At 32.3% G+C, this 21,050-nt stretch overlaps 1 protein-coding gene across 1 annotated transcript; it reads left to right on the top strand.

Annotated features, from left to right (window-relative positions):
- The first annotated feature begins 1,057 nt into the window (after window positions 1-1,057).
- Window positions 1,058-20,888, top strand: LOC131956457 (THO complex subunit 2). Its single transcript, XM_059320906.1, has 40 exons — window positions 1,058-1,153; window positions 5,712-5,865; window positions 6,202-6,253; window positions 6,366-6,433; window positions 6,757-6,881; window positions 7,149-7,282; window positions 7,466-7,626; window positions 7,744-7,839; window positions 8,122-8,268; window positions 8,362-8,534; window positions 8,688-8,883; window positions 8,999-9,159; window positions 9,404-9,505; window positions 9,594-9,678; window positions 9,808-9,901; window positions 10,142-10,222; window positions 10,359-10,455; window positions 10,576-10,693; window positions 10,783-10,962; window positions 11,051-11,215; window positions 11,436-11,498; window positions 11,666-11,760; window positions 11,870-11,996; window positions 12,351-12,492; window positions 12,648-12,805; window positions 12,990-13,118; window positions 13,210-13,338; window positions 13,475-13,543; window positions 13,799-13,914; window positions 14,042-14,108; window positions 14,202-14,301; window positions 14,605-14,776; window positions 15,058-15,389; window positions 15,523-15,563; window positions 19,042-19,077; window positions 19,407-19,478; window positions 19,664-19,736; window positions 19,854-19,951; window positions 20,136-20,197; window positions 20,452-20,888. The coding sequence occupies exons 1-40, from the start codon at window positions 1,071-1,073 to the stop codon at window positions 20,474-20,476; spliced, it is 4,578 nt and encodes a 1,525-aa protein (XP_059176889.1). The 5' UTR covers window positions 1,058-1,070; the 3' UTR covers window positions 20,477-20,888.
- Window positions 20,889-21,050: the final 162 nt, after the last annotated feature.

Below are 21,050 nucleotides of genomic sequence, written 5' to 3'. Positions count from 1 at the left end.
AAAAATGTCTTTAAAACATGCGAAATATCTGTTAACATACAGTTTAAAAGGTAACTAAAAAAGAAACTCAGAAAAGTGGCAATATTTTCAATTTATACCCCCCCCCCCCCCACCTTCTCCTTTTATACAGGAGTGTAAGATCATATTTTAAGGACGGTTCTCAAAGGAGTTCCACATAGGATATCGATAAAAACTAATCAAACGTCTGTTGGCTTGGCTTTGATACGGGCCTAGCTAATGTTGAGAAATTGATCCTAGACAGCTCAATTACTTATGCTCGGATTTATAACAGGCCTATATTACAAGTTTTCCAATATGTGTAAGCTAGTAACGATCCTTCGCTTAGCCAGGTGAACTGGTATGAGCAATATTGGATCCGATTCTTTTTGAGATAGCTAATAAATTACGGGCATACAATATCCATATTATCAGCATGTGCCATTTATAAGGCCTTTTTAGCAACATAATATTAATATTTTGCAAAATACTGATAGAGTTTTAAGCAAGTATTTTACATGGAGAGGTATTGAAATGACAAGTATAGGTTTGCAAAACTTAAGTAGACCCTACGGTGGGTCTACTTGCACTAAATAAAGCTCCCTTTGATAATTTCCAGCCCCCCCCCTCCTTCGTCACAAAGTCAGACTCCACCACCATGAAAATGACGTCACATTTGAGCTCCCCTCTGCCTCGAATTTTTCCCCCACCGTAACTTTCTAAACTATTACTAGAATCAGCTACCCCCCCCCCCCCCCCTTACCTCCCGAGTGTGACCTCATAAATAAAATAAGGCTTAATCGTTAATAATCTTTCATATAGTGTAAAGGGTAGAGAAAAGTTAACTTTAAAAAAAAATAATTGCATTTAAAGCTCATAATAAAGGCAGTTAGACCTGTAATATGTGTTTTATTTAAATTTAATCCCCTTATCTAAAGACTTAAGTAAGTTGTCCGCCTTCTCTTCTTCTTATAAGCCTAAATGAAATGAATGATGCATGGGGGGGGGGGGGGGGGGGGGGGGGAATAAATTCTTGACGTCATATCCTGCTTCCACAATTTATAGTACTGAAAATGGCGACAGTATCGGGATATTGTTGCTTGTCAATAGATACACTTTCAGGGCCAAAATGGGAGAAATCGGGAAAATTAGAATTGTAAGCCCATTTGTATAGTAAGACTGCTATTGATTGTGAATGTTTTATTTCTTTTAGTATGACTAAAACTACGACCTTTAGACAAACATTGTATGATTGTTCATGGATTTGTTGTCGCAGTTGAGTTGCGTTGTTCTCTGGTGTACAGTAGGGACATGGATAAAATTTGAATTTTAAAAAATTGAAAAATGTAATAGCACCATCTTATAGAGCTCATTTAGCCAGGAATAAAGATATTTTCATTTTAATTTTAGCTCAAACGGTTTCAAAGTTATGAATTTTTAACGTATTTAATTTTCGGGTTTTTTTATAATGGGGTTTTTCCAATTTCTGTGACCCTTATTTTTTGGATGTGAACAAAAACCTCTGTAACTTTTTAAATACCAGGTATTTTTTAATAAAAATTGACTAGGATCAAGCTTATCATATCAGTAAAAGGATAAGATACAAATAATTTCAGTGGATGTGAAAAATTGTTAAAAGCAATGTTAACCAAGAGGGCCACCCCCCTAAAATTTTTGAGAAAATGTCTTATATAGGCAATACTAAATCTGCTGCCAAATTTTTATTATATGGAATATCTCAGTAAAAATTGGCTTAAATGATGCCAACAATGTACACATTCACAGAAAGTAAAAATATTTTACTTAGCTTATGTAGTTATGTTATAGTAATGGTCAAAATCAAAAAGTACTTTTTATTCTGCGCAATTACTTTCTTGCAAAAAAGAACTACAATGCCTAGCTTAATTTAGATAACTTTGCCTATGTTCTTTAAAGATAGTATTAATGATGGTTATTATATACTTTAATATGCCCACTGATCAAAGTTGATAAAAGAAATATTTTATTTAATAAAAATGGGCATGAAACTATGGTACCCCCCTTAATTTTGTGACGAAGAATTCTCCAACAGACAACATACATCTGTTGCCAATTTTTAACCACTTGGAATATTTAGTTGAAAATCTGCTGAAATGTTATCAATATTGTATACATTCACAGAAAGTTCAGATATTTCATCTAGCTTATGTGGTTTTGTTACTGTTGGTCAAAGTTAAAAGGTAATTTTTGTCCAGCGCAGCTACTTTCTAACAAGAAAGAGGTACAAAGCTAAACTGATTTTAATTTCTTTGCTTATATCATTCAAAAACAGTAAAATTTGAAGGTGATTATGTACTTTAAATACACATTGATGTAAGTTAATTAAAAAAATATTTCATTTCATAAAAATGGGTTTGAAGCAAGGGTACCCTCCTTATTTTGTAACGAAAATTTTGCTATAGGCAACCTTGGAATATTTAGCTGAAAATTGGCCTTTTTGTTGATACATTGTATACATTTCATCCATCGTGTTTATGCATCATCATAAACATGTGGTATTAAATTTTTAATGTAGAATACATAATAAACATCTGCCTGCAATTAGAAATACATGTCAAATTAAAATACATCTTTACGTTTAAATGATGTAGATATTATAGTAGCTGACTGTGCATGGGGCAAATAAGTAAAGTTTGCTGTATCAGTGACCTTGGCATATGAAGGGATAGTGTGGTGAGCACTATGCCCATCTGCCTTAACTTTAATTGAAGTGAGTTAGGTACCCATCATAGCTGGGTGGACTCAGGGACGCTCTACAAACTTGAACAAGGCAGTCTGATACCCTGTGGAAATAGCTATTCTGGCTATGAATTTTACCAGGCCTAACCATGCACAATCCTGAGGAATTGGCTACTCCAGCAGTGAAGGCTGTGACTTCAATTCAGCTGAACTTCAAAACCTGTTTAGAATAGATTTACAATTACATTTACGTTTTTATCTTTACATCTTTTGTGACTATTTATTTTTAGTTATTTATTACAGAAGATCTGTGTTAACAATTACAGAAGATCTGTGTTAACACAGACAGATATAGATCTTCTAGATCTAGTTAAAAGTAGGTGTAGAATAGATCTACTTATTTAAAATTATCTGATGTATTGCAAATCCAAAAAGCCTAAACTAGAACGATTTTCTTCTTTCAGTGAATTTAATTAAAAATGATCTACAGCTACCATAAAATTATGTCTCCTACTACCCACTGTCACCCATTATCACAAAAAGCCACAGACCCCCCCTCCCCCTATTAAAATGACCTGAGCCTAAAACCCCTTCAAAATTGCAGCTTTATTTTTAACTTTATTTTTAACATAGCTCATGGTTTCTTTCTCAAATATTGACTATGGTCACTATGGTCAAAAAGTATATTAATCAATTTCTATTAGTCTATTGCAATTTACAAAAAAAAAAGTTTAAAACGCAAATTAGAGGCTATAACAAACTCATCACACATTGTGAAAAAATGACGAAGTGTCGTCCCCCCCCCCCCCCACAGAAATGTGACATCATTTTTGGACAGCATTCTAGATCTATTATGATGTAGTATTTTTGTTAAAAGTATTCTAGATTTAAGTTTATTGTTATTCATAATATATTAATAGTTCAATTTATACATGAAAAAGTTACAAATGAGCTCGATATTACAAAAAAGAGATATTATCATAGTATCCAATATTAACAACGCAACTTCAAAGAAACTTATGTGGGAAACTTAACTCCAGTAAAATAATTCATATTAAATAAATATGTAATTATAACACGAAATATAACTGCAACATCAAGAAAGAATCAATGTTTTATCAATAGAAGTGAAAATCAGTCAATAAAAAGCAAAAGGAGATGATGGATGGCTCTGATTGTAAAATCAGCTCTAATATTTTGCTTTAGCGTCATTAACAATATTTGGGAAATTCCGATTTTTACTAACTTCCGGTTTTAGTTTCATTATTTAAATCACTATTATTATAAGCATCCGGTTTGTTGAAATCAGAGATGCTTTCTTGGTCCCAAATAAAACCTTTTTGGGTCCGATTGTCGCTAAAAAAATTTGATATTCATATAGAAAAATGGTTGTTCTATTTGTGCCTTTAAACTTATTACTGTGCCATAAAATGCTATATCTGAAAAATTTGCTCAAACTTACTTTATTTTCAATGAAAAACTCCATAAAATAATAATCCATTGGAACAAAAAACAAGTTGTAAGTAAAAACGATGTCCATTTCTAGTTGTAAATCTATTAAAACCATGACAATAATCATTTGGGTTGTAGGAAAAAATTTTTTTTTTCGAAACTGCCCATCGCAAAAAACGCCGTAGCGCAAAATCACGGTATTGGCGAACAGCTCTCCTCGCCCGCGGCAAATCGCGCGTCATATCCATGTCCCTAGTGTACAGGTGTAGGGCAGGGTCTCGGTAAAATGCGAAACAGCGGGGCGGTAAAATGCGAGAAAACAACTTGCAGACATACTGCAGAATTACGGGTAGATCTAGACTAGATAGCGAGACATTTGGGTTGGTGGAGGATTTTTTTAAATACCAGTACTGTATGCCAGATAAAAGGCTGATATGATGATTAGGGCAGGCATACACAAAAAAGTCAATTTAGTAAATTTACTCACTACACATGTGATACACACAGACATTAATTACAGATCTAGAATCTAATAACAGACATTTAGATAAAATAGAATCTTCTTAAAAAGGGGTATAAAATTACTGATAGAAATCAGTTAGGTAATGGTAGTATTGGGGTTAGGAATATGGATAGCTTTTACATTAGCAAATCACATGTATTTAGTTTAGTTAACTACCAAGTAACGTAAAAAAAACATTCCTTTTTAAGAAGATTCAGACAATATTTTGAGTCGACCCTTTGTATCCCTAGCAGAACAAACCAACCCCTTAACAGGCTTAACTTTATGTCTAATGATCTAATCCAAAGGCTACGCAGATGAAAATAGACTAGATGGTTTGGTAGGCTCTAAAGATGAGGTGATTCTACTACAAACTCCAAAGAATAAGTGTAAATCTCAAACATTCCTTGATCACCAATAATAATACCCCTACTGTTGTAGTAATATTTAATAACCTAATGAAAAGTGAGTTATTCTTTAAAAAGGTGCGTTGGGATTCAGTATCTATATATATAATTCTCTACGCAGGGACCATGCGAGACACCACAATGTAAGGGCTTAGCTGTTCCTACCCTGCTCTCTAGGCACCCCACCCCACCAGTCTGGTGTGCTGTGGTTAACACTAAATGTTTACAATCCTAGAGCCGGGTCAAATTAGTTACAGCTATTAGGGGCAGATAATTTAGTTTTTAAACGATTTGAAACTAAAAGGAGGTAAAAACAAGTTCTGCTTGATCTTTTCATTGTTGTCTGTAAACTGTCATCACGGACGGCTGCTTTCAGTTGTAGCATTGGTAGTGTTGAATTAACAAATTATGAATTACTGAGAAGTAGAAAATAAAACAACTAGATAGCGGCATATGTTTACGGCGCGGGTCAGCTCATAGTTTTTTAAAATGTAAAATATAATAATGTTTATTCATAGAAAGTGTCATATTTAACCTACTGTTTATTACATTTATAAAGCATTCATTATGTGTTTCTATGAATAATATTATACTTAGGTACATTAAAACTTTTTTCTTTTTAAAATATCTTCCAGTGTAAAGCTTTGTAAATCTTTAAGTGAGACTGAATCCACTGTTAAACTGTTGCCAAAGAAAAATTTTAAAAGAGCACTGTATGAAGTTTGTTATGCTGTAAATCATAATCACCTCAAAGCTGAGTGTGCTATATCTGCTTTCACAGAACTGAAGGTAAGATGATAGATTTGCAGAATTGATGATAGGAATGAAATTTAAAAAAAAATGTTTTAAATTCTGGATGCATTTCTTAAGACTTCCAAACATATTAATAGATTTAATGTCAATAATAATTTATCTGCTTTAATTATAGCAGATATTATTTTTTCTCTTAATGCATGAATAGCCAAGCCATACCATTCTTATATTACTGTCTTTGTCTTTACAAATTAACCTTACCCTAACTATCCTTATGTGGCCATACTGAGTAACTTGTTTCCAAGTAATTTGTTCTTAAGTTTTAAATGAGTAATATTCCAACATTTTTAAATTAATGTTAAATAATTTCAGGATTCAATTGCATCATTACCATCCACACTTGCTGATGTTTTGGGAATAGTAGGTAAGTTGTATTGTACAAAATAATGTAAGGTATTGAAAAATCTAGATAAAATGTATAATTTTCTTATTTTTTATTAAAATAATTTTATGTGCGTTCTTTTTTGTGTGTACAGATGTTGAAACAACTTGCTCAGAAGATACTGTCAGGGAAAAATTTGTGTCCTTTGTTGGTGCTTTACGGGTAACTAATCAAATAGCAACTTATATTTTAAATATTTTTTTTACAAATTGTGTAAGAAAATTAATAATTTCAAATATCATTTAACACTGAATATTATTTGCTTTTCCTGTTGCATATTTGCATCCATAAATAATTTTAATATGCTCATTACTTAAAGAGTTAAAGACAAGAATAAAAATAAAATGTTTTAATTTTATATTTTGGTTTTATTAATATTTTATTTGAAATTATCAAATATGAGAAAACTTAATTTTGAGAATTATTTCATTTGCACCTTCTACCCTAATAAATAAAATAATAAAATATAATATTCTTATCTGTAGAATACAGTTGTGCCTGATAGTCTGTTAAAGGAAAGACTTGATCAAGATTCCTTGGAACCTGCAGGTTTAGTTGGGTCTCAAATAGGATTCAACCAGAAATATGTGAAGACCAAAACAAGATTGTAGTAAGTTCAAACTTTGATGCTTCATTGTGTTGTGTAATTATGGTTTTAATATCAATTTCAACCTGGGTTATGTTAATTTATCATCACAAACTATAAAAACTCATGTAATATAGATATTTAATTAAAATTATACATCATGTGATATTGAACTTTGATTTCCTTGGCTTCTAATGTAGAGGCTGTTTAATACTAAATAGATAATAACTATATTAAATGCACACTGGTATAGAAAGTGATCATAAGCTGATATTTTTATAATAATTTTAGCTACAAACAACAGAAGTTCAATTTGTTGAGAGAAGAAAGTGAAGGCTACTCTAAGCTTATTACTGAGTTAAATCCTGACTTTGGAATAAAGAATTCATGGGAGCAAGTTCTTCAAAACATTAAATCATTGATTGGTAAGTATAATTGTACTACTAGATTACAGGCAATACAGCTGTCTATTTAATATCAAATTACTTTAGTGATGACATAAGTTTTTGTTAGTTAATGATGCTAAATTAGTGTTACACTTTATGAAAGCCCTTTAATGTTGATTTACAATTTTTAAATACAATTTTCTTAAACCCCCTTTATTTTAGGCTGTTTTGATCTTGATCCTAATCGAGTTCTTGACACAATTCTTGAGTCTTTTGAATGCCACCCAGAGGAGCATGAATTCTATATTCCTCTCTTACGTGCTTACATTATTGACAAACTCACACTCTGTCATATAATTGGATTCAAATTTAATTTTAGAGAGGTAAGGAAATTTATTTGAATGCATGTGATTTGTAAATTTCGCTGTATGTAAAAAAAACATCTTTGTTATTTTTTTTTTGTTGTTATATAATTGCATTGATTGTACTTGTGTTTACAGCAAGCTGCTGACTGGACCACACCTAAATCTTTGTTTAAATGTGCAGCTTTGTTGCTAAAACATGAATTGGTAGATCTTGATGATTTATATCCATATGTAAGTTTACATTCATTTGCTGTTGTTTTAAATATTAATTTGTCCATAAATATAAATACTCTAGAGCTGATAATAGTTTTGTATGATCTTAACCAAATCTACCAGTTAAAATTGTATAGGTAAAGTAAGTTTTAAAATTACATGCTTTTCCCATGGCTGAATTAACTATGCAATGGATACTGTATTTAAACATATTTTTGTAGAACTTTTCCCTATTTACATTACATATTAATTATAGTGAGTTTGATATTTAAGTATTCAGCATTATTAAAATATTTTCAGCTACTGCCAGAAGATTCTGAAATTATTCCATTCTACAACAAAGAAGTGAATGATGCTAAAGCTTATGCCAGAAAGCTAAACACTGTTGTCTTATCAGACAAAAAAGAGGATGACAAGAAAGATGACGAGCAGCAGATTATTGACCTGGTAAAACTTATTATCATGTTGTTTATTTTTATCCTTTGTACTGACAACATTTTTATTAGATTTAAAATGCATAATGATTAAATCAACTTTCAGAGAGAAAATAATCAAAAGCTAGGTCTTTGTGAAGCCCTACTAGATATTGGTGCATGGGAGAATGCTAAAGCAATACTTGATCGTCTGCCTGAAAATTTTGCTGTGGTGCATCCGTCAATTTCATCTGCATTGTGTTCACTCATACACAGAGTCATTGAGCCAGTTTATGAGAAGTAAGTTCACCCCAGCTTACAATAGAAGCAACTATGATTGTTACATTTATTTTTTGAGCCGTTACAGAATTAAAAAAAAATTTTTTTTCAATTCACCAGTGTGAATCACAACTAACCTATATCTATACCTGTTTAATTTTCTTTTTCTTCCAGAAACACAGGACTGAGTCCTCTGCTGGCCAAGAAGAGATCAACATGTGTGCATACCTCTGATAGTCCCCAGGCTCACACATTTCAGCAACTCTATCACCTGGCAATGCCAATGTTGTATTATCTTGGTCCCTATGCTTCTAAAGATCCAGTTTTGATGGTTAAAATCATGAGGCTGGCTAAAACATTCATGTCTAAGGTAAAAATTTATAAGTTTGCACTTTGGTTAAAATTAAAAATGACTCTAACCATACTTTTTTTTGTTTTCTTTTATTCAACTATTGTTACTGTAGTTTTCAAATTTCCCTTTCCAGCGCCATTCAGGAGGTATCGGCCCAGAAGATGAAATAGCTTATTACGGGTTTTTAAATGCTCTTGAGGAGGTTTTACTGCCATCTATGTCTCTTCTACCAAGCAATTGCTCTATGGCTGAAGAACTGTGGAGCCTTCTGAAACTGTATCCTTATGAAATCAGGTAATCTGCTTTGCCTGTTTTATTATTTTATTTAAAGTTTTTAACTTACATTCTGCTTTCAAATTGTTAACCTAAAATACTCATCAACTGTTGTATTATTTAACTAAAAAAGTGGCAAAAGTCTGTGATCAACAGTTGCTTTGCTTCACTAAAAAAAATACTAAGTGCTAAATATAATCCATCTTTTTAATGGTAGAATTATTTTATTAAAAATATTCTTAGTTTTAAAATGCTTTGTCTTCAGGTACCGGCTTTATGGAACATGGAAGAATGAAATGTATTTCATTTACCCGATTCTAATTCGAGCCAGAGCAGATTGTCTTGATAGAGCCAAGTACATTATGAAGTAAGGAGAGACAGTATTTATTTCCTTGATGTATGATTTATTGTGTATTATTGAGCTGGAAAAAATAATTCAGTTTTTAACTTTTCAGGCGTCTGTCAAAAGAAACTGTCAAGCCTTCTGGAAGACAGCTTGGAAAACTTAGTCACAATAACCCGGGCATTGTTTTTGAATATGTAAGTCAAAAGTACATTCAGTCTTTTAGATATGTTAAAACAGTTTAGAACAGCTTTCCAGTTGTCTGAACTGAATAACAGCTTTAATCTTTTAAGTTAATAATAGTCCCTTAATTTTCTCTCATCTAGGTGTTGAATCAGATTCAAAGGTATGACAACTTGATTGGACCAGTTGTAGATTCTCTGAAATACCTGACTACTGTTTCATATGACATGTTGACATGTATCCTTTTCACTTTCAAGTATTGATACACAAATTTGAGTGATTTTAGTAGGTGAATGCTCTTAGTGTAAAGGAATAATTAATTGTAGAATTAAAATCCTGAATAATTTTTCAAAAGATAAATAACAGGTGTATAGAAATAAATGTGTAAAAATTCTTAATCTGATGTTATCTCTTTGTGTTTTTGGTTTATGAAGCTGTATAAAATTGCATGTTTATTACACCTTAAATATAAAATAGTTTGCATTATTGAAGCTATTGCCAACCCCGAAAAAGACAGAATGAAAACAGATAACATGAACATATCTCTGTGGCTTCAAAGTAAGTTAATATTTGTATTAATATTCTTTAGAAATTCAAAATAATTTCTTTGCAGCTCATTATAATTATTTGTCTAGTTCATTCATCAATTAATGTACCGAAATCCCTAATTAAATACTATTTTAATCTAAAATAGGTTTAGCTAACTTTGCTGGTGCTATTTGTCGCAAATACCAAGTAGAGCTGACTGGCATACTACAGTATGTGGCTAATCAGTTAAAGGCAGGAAAAAGGTATATTTATAATTATTAGCATTGAAAAATATTTGAAAAAAGGAAAATAAACATTTTGTTTGTTTATTTTAACCTTTCACCTGTGAGTAAGAAATGTGATTCCAAATTTCTTTTGTCTAGCACTGACTTGCTGCTACTTAGAGAGGTGGTCCAAAAGATGGCAGGGATTGAGATATCTGAAGAAGTAACAGATGATCAGCTGGAAGCCATGGCTGGTGGTGAACTTGTTAAACAAGAGGTAACATTTTTTTTACACTGATTTAAGGCTGCTCATTTTTATTGAATGTCATCAAGTATTACGTTTTATCACATGGTTTCTCTTTGCAGGGCAGTAATTTTTCTCAGGTTCGGAATACCAAAAAATCCTCAACAAGACTTAAAGACACTTTGTTAGAGCATGATCTCGCCTTGTCCCTGTGCCTACTTATGTCTCAACAGAGAGATAGTACAGTATTTGCTGAAGATGCTAACAAGCATCTAAAATTAGTTGGGAAGCTCTATGATCAGGTAGCTGTGCTTAAAACACTTTCTGGTGAACTTAACTAGATTAAAATGTTGTATTTGTCAGTGTAATAATGTTTTTGAATAATTTCAGTGTCAGGATACCTTGGTCCAGTTTGGTAGCTTTCTGTCCATGCAGCTAAGTACAGAGGAATTTGTCAAGAGGCTACCCGCTGTTGATGTCTTGTTATCTACTTACCATATCCCACATTCTGCTGCCTTCTTTCTGTCCAGACCTCTGTATGCACATGCCATAAATGTAAGTTTATATAATTGTCCATTCAGTTTATTACTGGTAAATTTGTATTTTATATAAAATGTCAGGTGAACCAGTTCTTTGGCATTATTTAAAACATCTATACACCACTTTTAGTAATAAAACTGATTTTTCTGTTGAGGAATTTGTTCTCTAAATAAAAAGTAACTTACTAAAATTGTCATTTTAAACCAATTTAACAAAAATACTCTACCCCATTCAGGTGAAATATGATGAAATGAAAAAGCTTGATAAAGAAAAGGAAAAAGACAAAAAAACAAATAAAGTGAGTTTACAATCTAGTACATGTACACAGAATTTAGTTAATTTGTTTAAAAAATTAGCCTTTTCTGTTTTGATTTATTGCTTTCAGTTGCTTGAAATCATTTATGATTCTTTATCAAGATATGGTATAATGTTTAATGCTTAATTATTAATCTGTGTTTCTGTTAGATATCATGTTACATCAAAGCTTCTGAAGAAATCATGGGACCAGTTGTTGAAGCCATAAAGCCAGTTTTTTCATCAAAAATATGGGATGATCTAACGTAAGTTACTTACTAATTTATCTGCTATGCTGTTTTCTTTGTATATAGTCATTTCTTCATTATAATTAAAAATTTTATTAAAAAATATCTATCCTTCAATTACTTTCAGACCTCAGTTTTATATCACTTTTTGGTCATTATCTATGTATGACCTACACGTCCCTAAAGCAGCATATGAAAAACAAATAGCATTGCAAGAAAGCCAAATTAGTGCTGTGGAAGCTAACAGAGATATGGTAAGTTCAGATAAGTGTTTGATTTTCTTTTACTTAGCTCAGTTCTCATAATTTTTTTTATGTAGCTCAGCTCTCATAATTAACCAGCATGAGTTCGTTATTACACATATATTTTTAAGTGCTGTATACATTACGGGGAATTTTTTTTCCCCTGGAAATGATGTAAATACTATAATTAAAGTGAAATTGAAATACATCCAGATATTAAAAACAAAATTGATAAAAAGTTTAGAGCAAATGTTCCTGTTGTTAAAAAAAAAATATTTTATCTGTATTAAGAATCATTTTACCAATTAAACCTCGTGTTTCATTTTTAAGTCTGAAGTTAAATATTTTCTGATGTTTGTTTTATAGCCTGCTAGTAAAAAACGCAAAGAGCAAGAGCGTTGCAAGATTTTGATTGATAAACTGAAGGATGAAGCCAAGAAACAGGCCGAGCATGTGCAGAGAGTGATGGAGAGGTTAGAGAAAGAGAAAGAACTCTGGTTCCCTACAGGTTTGTGTGTATTTTAATGTACATTCAAATCAAAGGATAGCAATGGTGGTTTTTTACGAGAGTTTGTTTTTAAATATATTATTCTCTAACTATGTGTAGTTTTATCATGAATTGAACTAAAAAAAGATAGCTGCTGACACATTTTCTTTATTCAGGTACTTTAAAATCTGAAATGACAACAAACTTGCTGCAGTATTGTTTATTTCCTCGCTGTTGTTTCACTGCCAGTGATGCTATTTATTGTGGTCACTTCATTCAAGTACTTCACAATCTTAAAACACCCAACTTTTCAACCTTAATTACCTATGACAGGGTGAGTTTTTTTTGTTTTAACTTTATTTTGCAAATATTGGCTTTATTATTTATATTTGATGGAAAATTTTAAAGCTTAATATATTTTAGTCTCATTTTCATCTTTTAAAACTGAGGTTCAACTGAAAATATCTACATAGTTAGTGAATGGCTAATTATTTTTATTTTTCTGATGTACAAATTAGGTATTTAATGATATTACCTACACTGTGACAAGCTGCACTGAAAATGAAGCTCGCAGATATGGTAGATTTTTATGTAGTGCCCTTGAAACTATCATGAGGTGGCATAGCAGCCCAGCCATATATGAAAAGGTTGGTGAAAAAAGTCATTTAGTGTTTTATATTGAAGATATAAAAACTATGCTTACAAAATGGTCTAAAATGTATTTTATTTTATGTCTAGGAGTGCTACAATTTCCCCGGGTTCCTTACAGTGTTCCGTAAAGGAACAGACCAGAACAATAAAATGGACAGACTTGATTATGAGAACTACAGACATGTGTGCCACAAGTGGCATTTCAGGCTGACTAAAGTAAGTAGACTTTATATTCAAGTATATCATCGTTTTAATGTAGATATAATTGTAATTTATAGAGCTACCCTTATTAAAATAAGTCATTTAACAATTTTAAAACACACCAGATTTATAAACAATTGTTTTTATTCAGTCTGTTATCACCTGTTTGGAATCCAAAAACTACAGCCAGATAAGGAACTCTCTGATAGTGCTTACCAAAGTATGTTGCTAATATTGTTTCTGTACTAGATTATTGATTCTATACCATGTTGCCTAGACTAGTTTCACTCAAAATCTGGTCTAACTAAACTTTGCTAGTTCATAATTTATATGCATTATATTTAATTTTATTCATTGTAAAACACTTATGATACTATTTTACAGTATTTAATAAATAAGTGTGCAGGTATTTGAATAGATTTTTATGTCACCATGCATTTTATTTTAAATGTAATTTCTAATACTTGAACTTCAGATTCTGCCACACTTCCCACGCATGACTCAAATAGGAATGGCGATAGAGAGAAGAGTAGACAAACTGAGTAAAGAAGAAAAGGACAAAAGACCAGATATCTATGCTTTGGCTATTGGGTAGCTGGATTGTTAAATTAACACATTAAAAAAAAATCTTTTTCACTTATGAGTTTAACGTTAGTTCAAGTAATTGAAAATACATTGTTGTATCAGATGAAGTCAGTTTTATTTTTTTTTTAAACAGCTACGCTGGACAACTGAAAAATAAAAAAGCTACATGGGTGCAAGAGACTGAATTTCACATCAAGGAGGTATTTGAACACACCATAGTTTACTATTATGTTGTGTTGTTAGTGAAGGCTTGGATTATTTCACACAATATCACTTTATTACTACTTCCCCAGCCTAAAAAGCCAGCAAACATGGCATCACAGAACCAAGCTCTTCAGCAAAGGCAAGCTGATGGTAACTCTACAGCCACATCAAAAAAGGGAGATCTTGATGGTAGATACCTTATTTTCTGTGCTGTTGCAATGTTACTTGTTTTATTAACTGGGTTTTTATTGCATACAGAGCTACTTTTCTCTGCCACAAAGGACTGGTGAGATCTTTGAAAAACAAAATCATACAAGGTCAGAGCATTGTCCTACAACTCATTTATGCTTTCTACAAGATGCGAATAAATGTTTCCAGATATCATGTTGGAAAAAAATAATTTCTAATTGAGATAAAAAATGTTATAATTTAAAATAGTTCATAATTACTGTACTTATATTTCAGTGTATTTTATTTTATTTCATTAAAAAGGTCGTGTCAAAGATGTTAAACAAGAAGTTTTAACAAAAGAAGAGAAAAGAGAAAGAGCACAAACAGGAGATGTGGATAAGAAGAAGGAAAGGACAAGTGAAAAAAAGGAAGCTAGAGAAAAGAAAGAGGCAAAATTAAAAGCTGCTAGCAATATGGAGACCAACGGAGTTGGGTGAGTGGTTTTTCTACTGTTAATTTATATCTTTTATCAATTTGTAATGTTTGTAGTTTGTGTTGCTTACAGTAGATGAAGAATCCTTTGGTGATATTATGAGCAGCACATTTTCATAAATCTTCAGTACCATAAATTAATAGTTGTTACTTGAATAGTGCTATGCTTGTTTCAAAATTTTGTTTCTCTTCAAGTGTATGTTATATTTAAATTGGAAATTGTAGATTCACATATTGCTACTCAATTTAGTTTATAGTTAAAATATTTCACTTTTTTTTCAGCGTTAAAAGAGAGTTGCGAGACAGCCCAGACCAGCATAACATGAGGCCGGCTGATGGGACTGAAGATGGACTGAGGTACAAAGAACCAAAACTAGCCAAAGAAGAGAAGCCTAAGAAAAGTGACCGCAAGGACCGCGAGGCCAACAAGCTGGCAAAAGAGAAAGCGAAGGAAGAAAAAAGAGAAAGAAAGGAGCGTGAGGCATCAGCAAAAGAAGAAGAGAGACATGCTGCCCGGATGCTGAAAGATTATGATGGAGGGATAGGTAGCCATATGTCAGCATCATCACACAGACGAAGTGCAGAACCTTCACCTAAACAACTAGATGAAAGAGGTAATACTTTTACACCTGTAGATGATTTTAAAGGTGACTGCTATTTTCTTAAAGAATTTAGTATTTACCATCAATTGCTAATTTTGAAATTTTGTAAGACAGTAATGTTATCTTTTGGAATTTTTTCCTGCAGAGTCTAAACGAAGAAGATTGGAAGCTAGTGGTTCATCTCAGGTTAGTATAGAAGTATAATGCAAGGGTTTTGTCCAGAGGCGAGTCTGCATCTCAAAAGTGATGGGTGTCTAGCAAACTCAAGCTCTTGTGATAAAGGAGGGAAGTGCAAAGAAAAGATGAATTAAAAGTCCTGAACGTAATGTAGAAGATGAAGGAGAAAAAGTTCACATCTAGCAGCTTATGTTTGAAGAGTAGAAAGATTAGTAGATTAAGACACCAGTTTGAGAAATGTTGGAGAGTAGAAGAGCCTATGATGAATTGAGGTTGTGTTACAGTAACATACAAACTCCTTTCCTGATAGTAGAGAAAAGAAACAGATGGCACTGTGAAAGAGAAAACTCCTGAGAAAGAACCCACTGATTAAAGATCCCCAACTCTGCTTCACCAACCTTGCCTGACACCTCTAAAACCTGTGTCCTTGTATGAAAGATTTAACAGATGCTGAAATTCGAGATATTTGAGAGCTTGCTGTCCTGAATGAAAAAAGCATAATACTAGATTAAGATAAAAGATGATGTTGGCAAACATATTGTTAAGAGCTACAGGAAGATGTCCATACTGCCTGCTGTTAAGTTTATCAAATCATTAAACTTAAGATGCCTATCTTAGATGTCCACGGTCGCAGATGTCCATTTAATAGCAGCCGGGCCACCTTAAAGAAGATGTAAACCCAGATGTAAACACTTTAAAGAAGATATCCACCCAGTAGCAGATGTCCACCCAGTAACAGACATCCACATATAAGAAGGTATCCACCCAGTAGCGTATGTCCACCAGTAAAAAGATATCCACCCAGTAGCAGAAGTCCACTTAGTAGCAGCTGTTCAGACGATGGCCACCCAGTCGCAGACGCCCAACTAAAACAAGATGGCCGCCCAGTAGCAGACGCCTAACTAAAATAAGATGTCCACCCAGTAGCAGACACCCAACTAAAACAAGATGGCCGCCCAGTAGCAGACACCCAACTAAAATAAGATGGCCACCCAGTCGCAGACGCCCAACTAAAACAAGATGCCCACCCAGTAGCAGAAGTCCACCTAAAATAAGATGGCCAAAGTAGCAATAAGTAGCACAAACAGTAGCTCATGTCCAATCATATGTTTAGATCTGCTCCCTACATCCTAGAGAAAAGCCAGAAGCTGAAGTTTCACTAATATCCAAATGTATCTTGATTGCTAGTAAAAGATTAGTCAAGACTGAACTTACTGATAAATGATACTTCAGTCCAGAAATCTAATATGAAATAAAAAGATCACCAGTAAATGCCAGTCACATTATAGACAGATCTCATCAGTAAAACCTAAGGAGAGCAAGCAAAATCCAGAAAAAACAAGATTCTATAATGACATAGCATATTGGCATTGAAATAAAAATCAAAACATGAAAATTCTTGATGTACATCTAAATAGAAAATGAGTCCGTCTTTTAAGAAAGCCCTGTATTGTAAAGATCCTATAGCAAAGAATCAGTCGCTATGAAACAATGTGACGAAAATCTATATCACTCAAGTCATTCAACTCAAGGAGCATTTCAAGGGTCATCCACCATTATCTAGTCCTAGTGTCATCCGCACAGATGTGAACATCATCAACACGGATGTGAATTTGATCAACACGGATGTCAACTGGATCAACTCGGACATCGGTTGGATCTTGTGAGGCATACATCATTACTAAAAATTTAAAGCTATTCACATCTTGTTTAAAAGACTCTTGCATAATAGAAAAAATGTTTCATCTCAACTACTTGAAGTCCTTGCAATAAGTGAATTGACTGTGTTGAAGAACAATCTTGTAGTATTATGTAACTCTAGCAGTGTGTAAGCAAATCATAAAACTACTTTCATTTTCATGCATATACATTACTTACTTAACTAATATGACAACTAAGATACAGACACAATTACAAGTTGTGTTACTTAAAATCATTAATCTTTTAATTACATTTTTCAGTTGGCATATACATAACAAATCTCTGTCATAACCTAAAAAAAATGGGATGCATAGTCAAACTTTCTGTGAATAACATTAACTAGAATTTTATTTGGTGAATTCTTCCAATGGAATATTTCATTGAGCAGCTTGTGATTTCAAGATGTGTTCTTACCCCTCTAGTAGCTTTTTCCACAGTGATTTGAGTTCTCATTGTGTGTGGTTTGGTGGTTTATTTAAGATGACATGAAATAGTTTTTGTATCTGAAGTGGTGATTTGTTTTTTGTTCCCGTTATTTTAAAGTCAACTGAAAGAGTTTATATTTCTGCTGTGATTTGATGAAATGGATGTTCATGAAAAATTTCTCTTTTTGTGTAACTTTGTGTTCAGTTTCTCAATGCAAGGATCGTTGTGATTGGGTGCTCAGATGGCAGCACTTAACTTCCTCAAGATTTTCCCTATTCTGTGGATGTTAAATTTATTTGATGATTGTTTTAAAGACAGCTAAAATATTGACAGTTGTGATTGTATAAAACATGCGTTTTTTGTGCTTAAAAAGAATCAGTTAACAAATTTTTATACTGAGGGTTTTTTAATACTCACTTGCTAGAGTGATGTTTGCAACCGTAGCCTACATGTAGAGTATGTAAATTAATTCACTAAATTCATTTTGTTAGTTTTTAAATAAGTTGGTATTTTTTTGTTTACCCATTACAATAAAATTTATGAACTATGCACATCTTAAGTTTCATTTACATCATGTTTCAATTTACAAAAGGAAAAAAAATGATCCCTAGATATTCCTTTTTTTAAAACAAGTTTTTCTTTTTTAAATAAGTGAAAAAAAAAGAACCTTATTAAGTTATTTGTTTTTTTTTTTTTTTTTATAACTTATAAAACCAATATGTCACTTTAAAAAATTAGCTGGCTATTAATTGTAATAAGTACTTCAACTTTTGCAACTACTTGTAAAGTTTTGTACTATTTATAGTTTGATTTTTTCTTTTAGTTGTTATACTGGTTTTGATATTTTATATTTGTAGGAAACAAATTATGTTCTGTTTCTTCTTCAGTTACTTATTTACATCTCACCCAAGCTAAAGGAATGATGTAAAAATGAATTTTTATTCAACTTAAACTTCTTTCTTTAGCTGAAGAAAATAGTCACGAAATCAGACCATCTCTTTATCTTTTCCATCTCCCTCTGCTTCACGGATATTAAATACCTAATATCATAATAATAGACTCTCAAACATAGCAGTAACACATTCAATATGCCCTAATTGATCTTACCAAAAAAATATAAACTATACATTTTAAAAAAACCCTTGAGCCTTAAAAGAAGTAGAAAACCTGAGACAGGAAATTAGGGCATATTGAATGAGCCTTCACCTGAACTGGTTGGAGCAAAGGGGATCTTAGGCTCGTATACCAACGCCAGCTGCACAACCAACTTCATCTTCATCTCCTTCTTTACCACCACAACTGCTGCATGTCATGTTGACATGTTCTTCAACAACCACACCAACTTACTTCTTGATTGCAGGAGTCAGCGCTGGAGGCTCGAGGCAAGCACAGAAAGGTGAGGCATTGTGCTAGAAAACAATGTAACACGTGCTGTTATGCTTTCAGATCTGGTGGTCTGTAGGGCAGAGAAAGTAGAGCTCACCTTGCTGTGTAAAGTAATAGTGTGGTCAGTAATATGCCCAGCCACTTTTATTTTCCCTAACTTGTGCTAGGTACCCATCACAGCTGGGTGTACTCAGGGAATGAACCTGGCATCCAAACCCAAGACATTGGTCCAACCACCCTTACCTTGAGGCATTGACTTGTACAAAATATGGGGAATATTTTGAATTTTGGTACATCATTTTATGCAATTTTTACACTACTTCACTTTTTTTTAAACAGAGTCCCACCAGTCTAGAAGTTGATGAAGCCTTTGAAGCAGACCGTGATAAAGAAAGGAAGGAAAAAAAGAGGGTCAGTATAATGTAATTTTTCTTTGCCAGATATCTCTCCCCTAATTCTTGATTATTCTAACCTATTTCTATCTCACCCACAACTGACCTCTAACAGCTATATTTAGTTTGGCTAGAATAGATTCATACAACAAATGTCCATTTAAAAAATAGCAAAGTAAAAGTAACTATTTTGGTACTTCACAGGACCATTCAGTGGAAAATTATGATGTGGATCAGTTAAAGAGAAGGAAAAGTGAGGATCACTATTCTACAACAAGTAAGTTTATCTCTTAATGAGCTAAGAGAAATCTGTAACTTACATTTTAGCTTATGTTTTTTTTTTGTTGTTTTTTGCGTAAGTAGTGTATAGTTACAGTTTACAATTGTCTATTAGGAAAGTTGAATGGTGAGCCTAATGGATCTTCTGTCAAACTCTACGTAGAAAAAGACCATAAAGAAAAACCTTCTAAACAAAGCCACTCATCAAGAAAGGTAGAGATCCTTTTCTCCATGTAACTTAGGCAAAGCTTTATTTTATGTTTGCTACTTTTAATAAAAAAGATAATTGCACTATTAGTATGTGTATATTACATAATCATTTTATTCTTGTATTTTGTAATTTTACGCAAGTCAATACTAGTATATTAAATTTGTATTAAAATTTGTTATCCACCAGGAACAATTTACAGACCTTGAGGGATCACCTAAACAAAAAATAAAAGAAAAAAGAGAAAAAAGGTATCCTTTCATTTTATTATTGGAACAAAATTTATATTTTTAGGCAGTATAGTATAATTTTAACACAAGATTTTTAACAGTGTTCAAAGATAGTACTTTGGCTATTTTAGTAGTTTTAAAGTATTAAAGATAGCACATTTTACACACATTACCACTAGACGTTTCAAAGACTAGTGCATTGTCTTATGTTATTTTAATGAAGCATTTGAGATCAGTATCATACAAATGGTTTTTAATATTTTTCTTAAATACAGCTCGTCCAAGAAGCAAAAGAAGTGATCCAACTATTCATCTAAGGTGCCATTCATATCTAACTTTATCAACTTTCTCATGGAACAGTGCAGCTGAATGTTGAATATCCATCCTGTGTCTGGTAGGATGGAAATGTTGTAAATAAGCTGATGTATGTGAAAAAATAATTTTACGGTGCGGATGATAAAATAATGTCTGAAATGTTTATCATTCTTCTAAAACTTAAAATGCAAAAACAATTTTTGCTTTTAAATTTATTAAATATAATTCTCAGGCCTTTTTACATCTTTTTAATGCTAAAAGAATACAAGTATTGTTTTTTGTTTATGTATGACTTGTCTTTTAATTAAAAGGAAGCTATAAAGCAATAGCATATTCCTATTGTAGAATTCCATAACAATGTAATTTTAGACACAGTTGCCTGAGTCAATCTAATTCATTGGGGTGTACTAACCTCTACTAAAATGAATAGTTGGTTGATATTTGGATGTCACTTAGCTCTTGTATGATTTACTTTCAAGTGTATAGATTGTTAGGTTACTGTAGTAATTTTTTAAAGGAAGTAGAACAAATTTGATATTTCTGTTGTATGATGAAATTT

The sequence above is a fragment of the Physella acuta genome, unplaced genomic scaffold (assembly GCF_028476545.2).
Source record: "Physella acuta isolate Inbredline_101_S28 unplaced genomic scaffold, ASM2847654v3 ptg001150l, whole genome shotgun sequence".
Lineage (NCBI taxonomy): Eukaryota > Metazoa > Mollusca > Gastropoda > Physidae > Physella > Physella acuta.
This window is presented reverse-complemented; position numbering and strand designations above follow the sequence as displayed.

Excerpts from the sequence above, each read along its gene's own strand:
- LOC131956457 (XM_059320906.1), top strand. The coding sequence starts at position 1,071 with ATGGCGACAGTATCGGGATATTGTTGCTTGTCAATAGATACACTTTCA. Across the intron at positions 8,535-8,687 it reads ATTGAGCCAGTTTATGAGAA|AAACACAGGACTGAGTCCTC; the intron begins GTAAGTTCACCC and ends TTTTTCTTCCAG. Across the intron at positions 19,952-20,135 it reads AAAGCCACTCATCAAGAAAG|GAACAATTTACAGACCTTGA; the intron begins GTAGAGATCCTT and ends GTTATCCACCAG.